Source organism: Camelina sativa, chromosome 12 (assembly GCF_000633955.1).
Source record: "Camelina sativa cultivar DH55 chromosome 12, Cs, whole genome shotgun sequence".
Taxonomy (NCBI): Eukaryota; Viridiplantae; Streptophyta; class Magnoliopsida; order Brassicales; family Brassicaceae; genus Camelina; species Camelina sativa.
In genome coordinates this window covers 1517083-1524857 of record NC_025696.1, presented here as the reverse complement: position 1 = coordinate 1524857, position 7775 = coordinate 1517083, and the positions used below count along the sequence as shown (strand labels likewise).

The 7775-nt window shown below is 36.4% G+C and overlaps 2 protein-coding genes and 1 long non-coding RNA gene across 5 annotated transcripts; 2 read left to right on the top strand and 1 right to left on the bottom strand.

Moving 5' to 3' along the window:
- Positions 224-1585, top strand: LOC104729448. Of its 3 annotated transcripts, none has more exons than XR_758276.2 (5): positions 224-418; positions 663-747; positions 870-911; positions 1094-1197; positions 1295-1585. It is a non-coding gene; the product is annotated as an uncharacterized LOC104729448 (long non-coding RNA). The 3 variants fall into 3 exon arrangements; XR_758274.2 differs by having other exon boundaries at positions 865-911; XR_758275.2 differs by having other exon boundaries at positions 865-911; positions 1094-1224.
- LOC104729447 (CBS domain-containing protein CBSX1, chloroplastic-like) lies at positions 3332-5997 on the top strand. The gene is made up of 8 exons (XM_010448385.2): positions 3332-3665; positions 4085-4172; positions 4282-4346; positions 4455-4503; positions 4765-4817; positions 5221-5336; positions 5436-5493; positions 5587-5997. The coding sequence occupies exons 1-8, from the start codon at positions 3459-3461 to the stop codon at positions 5659-5661; spliced, it is 711 nt and encodes a 236-aa protein (XP_010446687.1). The 5' UTR covers positions 3332-3458; the 3' UTR covers positions 5662-5997.
- Positions 7018-7775, bottom strand: LOC104733107 (ethylene-responsive transcription factor RAP2-10-like; the record flags this gene model as incomplete). The annotated part of the gene is made up of 1 exon (XM_010452719.1): positions 7018-7775. A coding segment is annotated over one exon (528 nt), but the record flags the coding sequence as incomplete, so codon positions are not given.

Genomic DNA, 7775 nt, shown 5'->3' with positions numbered 1-7775 from the left:
AGAAAAAACAATCATATAATTGTTACTCAAAATTTTTAAAATAATAAAATTGTTATGTAAAACAGTTATAAGTTGTTATTCAAAATGAAATAATTAAATTAAATATAAAACCAAAATTATTTTTGTTTGGACGGACAAAACCAAAATTTGGCAAAAAAAATTCCCACCATCCCACTAATTTTTTTTGGTTAAAGTGAAAATATTTGGTACAAGGTTAAAGACCTAGATTCTTCTTCTTTCGTCGACATAATAAACACTTAGAAAAAAAAGCCGTAAACTCCATCTCTGCCGCATAGACACTCAGATCTATTCCTCTTCGATACTAGCTCTGATCTCTTCGACTTTGACTCGCCATGACTCTCCCCGACCGACAGCACCACCTAACATCGCGCTCGACCCTCTGTTTCTGGCCTGACAGGTACTCGTTCTGTCTCCTTCTCCTTCTCGTGATTTGTTGAGTTGAGAAATTAAAGCTCTCACTGCTTCTTTCTCCCTTTGTATTAGGTTGTTTAGAGATTTTGTTCCTGTTGGCTGTTGCTGTTAGGGTTCAATTTGTTCTTGTTGCTGTTTTTTATTTATTTAATCTTAGTTTCAACTTAGATGATGTTTATATTTGTTTGACTTAATCTTCCTTGTTTTTGTTTCTTGTTCAATTTTCATAGTTACAGATTAGAAGCGTTGAACTCAACCTAGTCAACTGCTCTTCTTTCTCCGCCTCTGTTTCCCTTCCGTCTCTCCGATTTCAGGGTAAAGCTTTCAATCGTGAATCGTGAATTTCAGATATTACTACTCTGGCTGAAAATATATTGATGCAAGTTACTTCTATGTGTGCTAATTTAATTGTGTATTTACTTTACTTGCCAGTTTAGGCTACACAAACGATATATAGGAGAGGTCAATCCAAGAAACAAGTAAGCAAAGCTTTCCTACTTGTTATATATGAACGAAAATACTTTTTCATATATATGATAAGGAAAAATATTTCAATGGATCTTTATTGGAAGTTTTAAGTAACTTAATTTGTGTTTGTTTGTTCTGTTAATTTTCTATAATTTTCTGTCTTTGAAACTGATGTTACTTTCTCTTATCTCAGGTTTTGGTGTTGAGCTGTGGCTGTCTACAAATTCATCCGAACAACATGGCAAAGCAATATCTTGGGACCATGGAGGTGCTGGACATTTTGTTCCTCATAAGAGGGTAGATACTTAGTGGCATACTTCCGTGGTTAGTTTTTTTTTCCTCTAAGTTAACTCATTTTTCTAACTTACTTACAACTACTATTTTTTTTTTGTAGCAACACTACTACTGCAGTCGTTTGCAGAGGATGATTCTTCCAATAGTATCGGCCAAAATGCCTCTTCACGTGCCATTTCTTCTCGCATTGTCCTTAGATGCATGGTGTGCATAGTTTTTGTAATTTCAGTTTCAGGTTTGTTTGTGAAACATCTAGGTATCTAGTTAAGATATTTTGTATGACTATGTGAGTCTTTTAGAAATGTAAGATTAGAGTGCTTGTTGTAATTGAAAATATTGGTATTTGGATTTCATGGTTTTAAATTTGGAATTTCATTTCAGATTTCTGATTTTTACAATTTAAATTAATTTTTTTTGGACAAATACACAATTAGCCACAAAATAATTAGACACAAATTCGTAGCTAGGCTAGTCACCAAGTAGCTACAGATATTTCATGGCAGAAAATATGGTCTTTCGTGACTAAATTTGCCACGAAACGTGGGTGATAATTACGTAGCTAAACAGACACGAAAAAGCTACGAATTAAATTAGCTACGAGGCTATAGACACGATTTTTTTTCGTGACTAATTGTGGCTATGTAATGAAATAGTCACGAATTTTATGGTTCAGCCACGAAAATTTTAGTAGCTATACGTGTTTTTTTTACTAGTGTATTAAGGGTAGTTGACAAAAAAAAATTAAAACGACAGCTTTTGAGCAAATTGATACGAAATAGCATAGTATTTCACATTTCTCGTTAAGACTTAAGAGTTACATATTTTGTATGCAAATTGATACGAAATAACGGACGTGGAAACACTTGTTCTAATTCATGATTACAATAAACACTTTTATAGACTTATAAACTATGCAAGATTTTCATATTGTGATTCTTTGTGTTGCAGATTCTTTCATATCCACTATGAATAAATACATTTTCCACGTACTCTATTCTTTGTATCCATGATATCGATGCGTCTTTTTTGCTAATTTTGACGTAGAGGAAACAAAAAGAATTGAATAGAATATATAATTAAACTTGGCTAATTAAGTTTTTTTGTTTCTGTCGCGGAAAGAGATAATAACTTTCAGCAAAAACAAAATAAAATGAAAAACGCAAACAACTTGAAAGATAATAAAATTTAAAAAGAACAAATTGAGAGTCGCTGAAGGCAATTAATTTCCTTTGAGTATAATGAAAGGCTTTAGTAATAAAAGTTATCGTTGAATCAGATTCAAAGTTTCGTTTGTACTAAATAACTATTGATGATTCTTTCTCGAAAAACTCTTCTTCTTTTTTTTTCTTCAAGATTAAACGGACGATCGATGATGATATGAAAGTAGTAGTTTATATATCTAGTGTCATAATTCGATTTCATAATAATTATGGCATATGGTTTGTTAGGATCGTGAGTTTGTCAACGACATTTTGTTGCTACATATTCAAAAGAAACATTTTAAGAACGGACTTGGTTATGTATGGCAAAGAATTTGATTATAATTAAATACTTCAATCCCGTACACAGTACTTGAGATTATGATGGATGATTATTAAAAATCTCTTTAAACTTTTTAACTAGTGACTATTTTTATGTGGCGGTAAAAAAACACCCACTAATAGGCATGTTCGTTTCGTCGACGCAGGCGGTAGCGGCAGCGGCAGCGGCAGCAGCAAACACAACTTTTTTAATCGCTGCAACTAATCGACGTTCAAAATCAGAATCAGCGTTCGCCGCAGCGTTTTGCCGTTGGTATCTGCGACAACCAAACGAACGACGAAACTTGCGGCTGCCGTAACCGCAGGTACCTGCAGCGACGAAACGAACAGGCCCAATAACATAATACACGTGTAATTATCGAATCTTGATCACGAGATTCACGACCAATATGATAATACACGTGTAATTTGGACTAATGAGTGACTTAAATCATAATTATTCTTTGTTTTTGTCATCAGGCCCTTTGGGCTTTTCTCGATTGGACTAGAATCCAATTAAAGCAGATCCAAAAAAAGGGGAACTATAAAACCAATTTGGTTTACAATATAAACCGGTTCGGTTTACAGGAACTAAAAAGATGATGATGTTAAATTAACCAAGAAAAAGGGGTCACAGTCACACTTCCCTTTTCCCAATACAAACAAAGCGGTTAGATCGGTGACGCATTATCTTCTTCTCCCATCACTTTCTCTCTACTTCCGGCGAGCTCTTTCCGACGGCCAATGGACGCCGTCCTCCACGCTGCTCCACTCTCCGTTACGCGCTTACGCGTATCATCCTCTCCTTCTTCGCCGTATCTTCTTCCGCCGAGATTTCAGCCATGCCATTGCCACCAATTCACCTTGGCTCGAAGCAGCTTCCCTTCCAAATCTAGGATTCCTTCATCTTCTTCCGCCGCCGGAGCTACTTTGATGAAGAACTCCTCTTCGGTAAAGCTCACTCACTTTCGATTTCCAGTTCCAAATTACTCTTTCCTTTTTTGGGGAATTTTGTTTTTGCATGTGTGATTATATGATCAATTGCGTCTTAGATTCTGAGAATTTTTCATAGAATCAGGTGATTGATTTGAATTGTATACTAGTTACTAGCTTAGATCGAACCTGGTGAAAATTGCATATCTGAGATTCGGGATTCGATCTTTAAGAGTCGTGGAATTTGAGTGATACAATAGTGACCAATTTTGAATTGGTAGGAGAATTTGAGCATCTGTTGGGTGATATATTGATTCACTCTTGTTCTCGATGTCCTGCATTTTGGGGTTGATACTCGAATTATGTAGTGTTGTTCAAGTAATGAGAGGATTAGTTCGAGCTTTTTAAGCTGAGCATGTATTTGACTGTTACTGTAGCCAAGAAGTGGAGTGTACACTGTTGGTGAGTTCATGACAAAGGAGGAGGACTTGCACGTGGTGAAACCTACGACCACTGTGGATGAAGGTCGATGTTTGTCATCTTCTAAAGTCCATTAGATTGCTTAAAACATGTGCTGCTGCGTTTATTTTCAAACTTATGAGTTATGATCTCTTTTTTTTTCCCATCTCTACAGCTCTGGAACTCCTTGTGGAGAATAGAATTACAGGATTTCCTGTGATAGACGACGACTGGAAATTGGTTCGTATCCTCTTTTGAATTTAGGTCTTAAGGGAACTGGATCCAATCTACTCATGGAGGTTTAAACACTTGAGGGTGATGCTTATGAAGGATTTTTTGTTGCTGCAGGTTGGGCTTGTTTCAGACTATGACTTGCTGGCTTTGGATTCAATATCTGGTAAATGGGCCAGCTACACCACTTGATGTATTTGGTTTCCATTCCTTTCATGGTCTTTGAATTCGGGATTTCTCTTTGAAGTGGAGAAAGAAGAAAGCTACTTGATCACATGGTGGCATAAAGCCAGAAATATCTATGTTATGTTATGATTACCTTCTGTCTCATTCGTTGCGAGATAGCACGCTCAATGTGAAATGATCAAAAAGCTTCTTCCCTTACCCCTTAAATCTTATTGCTGGTTTTTTTTTTTGTTGCCAATAGGTAGTGGAAGAACAGAAAATTCTATGTTCCCTGAAGTTGACAGCACCTGGAAAGTATGTGGCCCTTCCTTTTCCTACTAACATTTTGACCTGAATGCTTTTCAAAACACTCATTCATATTCTTTCTCACTGTGATCATTTGCCTAGTTCACATTATCAGCAGTAGATAGTGTGAATTGAAAGTTACGAGGAACTTGATTTGATTTACACAATTACCATGCACAATGATTCAGCTAATTGCTGTGACCCATTATAGTATCTTGTCATTGTTATGAGTGTATTCTGCACTAAAGAACTACCTTATATGAAAAATGCATGTGGTAGAGTTATGTTTAATATTACATTCAGAGTTTTCAGTAGACGAATTTCTTTAAATGGACTCAATTCTGACATGATAAATCGTCTCAGTATGAATTGTTTCTATATTTCTCTTGTTTTCGTATTTTTTCTTTTGCAGACTTTCAATGCAGTGCAAAAGCTACTCAGCAAAACCAATGGGAAGCTTGTTGGAGATTTAATGACACCAGCTCCCCTAGTTGTTGAGGAAAAAACCAACCTCGAAGATGCTGCTAAGTTATTGTCTTTCCTTTTTTTTTCAGTGCCATCGTTTTTTCAGATGTGTGATAGTTACATTATTCACTAATATAAGCTTCTTATTCTATTTTTCACTAGAATATTGCTGGAGACAAAATATCGCCGGCTCCCTGTGGTAGATTCTGATGGCAAATTGGTAAGAGAAATTTCACAATTACCCATCTTACACTTATATGTCAACACACCACATTTTCTCATCACTTAACCTTTTATATCTCCTTCAAATAAGGTCGGTATTATCACAAGAGGAAACGTTGTTAGAGCCGCGCTTCAAATAAAGCGCTCTGGTGATAAGAATGCTTGATTAAGATATAAACCAAACAAGAAAATAGGAAAGCAATGATGAAACGTTCTCCAACAAATAAAAGTGAGAAAACAGAGTATTCCTCGTTGTACAATGTATGATTAAGAGCCATGACACTTATATCGCGAGGGTTTACATCAAAGTGAATCAAAGATCCTGATAACAGTCGCAAACTCTGGTAAGTGGTAAGTGCACTACCAACTTTATTTTCCTGCAGAATCAGCTTCTCTGTTTGGTTGATGGGTTAGGTTATCAGATGCTTTTGGGTAAATATTTGATTCTCATCAGTTTATGCTTTCTAAATTTTAATTTTATTTATAAAAAAAATGTTTCCCACTTTCTACATTTGGTTAACCACCAAAGTAACAACCTTTTTAAGGTATTTTAATTGATATTGGTTCAACCAAAAATATCTAATATTTACCTTCTTGGTATCGTCCGTACAAATGCATCTGTGAAATTGGAATCTTTTCTTAACATGGAGGCTCTATAGATCGCGGAATGATATCTAGTTGTGGTCTATATAACTTCCATGATTTACTCGATTAAGAAAGATATAATTAATAATGACAAGTTACAAATGAGTTAGTTGCAAGGTCATGCTCATCATTAGCTGGCCAAAGGAAAAACTCCAAAACAATTGACCTTTTAAAGTAAACACTGCTGAATCTGAATTTTCAGTGATTAGCTTAGATCTGAGATTAGAAAGAAAAATATGGAAAACGGATTTGTGTGAAGTAGAAACAGTTTTTAACTGTTGGTCAATTTCTACTTTTAAGCTTTCTAGTGGAGAAGAAAACACATTTGGTCTTTTCAAACAAGACCATAGACTAGAGATGAGAGCCAGATTCGATATGTGAGTGTTGTTTGCTGTCTTTGCCCCACAAAAACAGATTAGAAAACACAGAAGAAAGAAAGAGATGACTTTAGTAGTTGTTAGGATAATAGAGATGGAGAGAGCTTTAGTTGTTACGATCGGACCAGTTAAGACCCACTTACCATATTTGTTATGTAGGACACTCTTTGTCGTTCCCAATCTCTCGACTCTAATAGTCTCCTGTAGTCCTGTTTCTGCTGCTATTCACTCACCGCCGCGTTCACATATCTAATAAACATCCGACTAATATTTACTCTACTGAAACCGTACTGTGAATCATCAAAATGAATCAAATTAAACGAACATTATCAAAACAAAAAATTTAGTATTTTGGATGATCCTTTTACACTAGAAGACGTATCTAAATGATCTAGTAATGGCTTTATAACTTCTTTCTTATACCTTGGAACATCATTTAGTGGCTTTAACACGTAGATTTGTTGAGTACGAGAACTTAAGTTTAAGAGGAGTGGTTGAAATACTACTACTTATGGGAAGAAGATATCATTACAGTACTAGTAGTAGTAAATTAGTAATCACAAACTCAAGAGAGAGGTGGGTGCATGTTAGCAAACCGCCGCACATCGTAAAAACATACATTCTCTAATCTTCCTTGTACAACTTTTTTACTTGGGGTAAAGTGAAGGAAGAAGAAGAAGAACAAAGTAGGGAAGCTAGTGAAATCAAATCGATATATATAGTTCTTTTCCTAATCGTCCTCTGAAGTCTCCGGGTCAGGTAGTTTGTTCAAATCAACCCGTTCCCATGACTCGTTGTTACACCTCTTAAACTCTTCCTTACTAGTACACTCCTCCATATGATCATCATTAATACGATAATCACTATGATTATCTCCGTAATCATGATTACCACGTTGATGTTGACTTTGATGATGATGATGATGAAGATTTCCCCCCGCCGCTTCTAACGCATCCACTTGCGCTCCAACCTCCGCCGCTTTTCTCCTTATATAAGCCGCCGACATGTCCCCACCAGTACTGTTACCTCCACCGCCAGCCACCGTAACTCCGGCTAAAAGCTCCGGGAAGTTAAGCCTAGCGGAAGGACCACGGAGATAGTAAACCGCCGTGTCGTAAGCACGCGCCGCCGCCTCAGGAGTAGAGTAGGAGCCAAGCCAGATTCTTGACCGTTTATTAGGTTCTCTAATCTCCGCCACCCACTTCCCCCACTTCCTCATCCTTATCCCTTTATACGGCTTCTCTCTCTTCCTCGTCGC

Bases quoted from the DNA above. Each gene is read 5' to 3' on its own strand.
- LOC104729447 (XM_010448385.2), top strand. From the start codon at position 3,459: ATGGACGCCGTCCTCCACGCTGCTCCACTCTCCGTTACGCGCTTACGC. The intron at 3,666-4,084 runs GTAAAGCTCACT...CTGTTACTGTAG, and splicing joins TGATGAAGAACTCCTCTTCG to CCAAGAAGTGGAGTGTACAC. The intron at 4,173-4,281 runs GTCGATGTTTGT...CCATCTCTACAG, and splicing joins TACGACCACTGTGGATGAAG to CTCTGGAACTCCTTGTGGAG.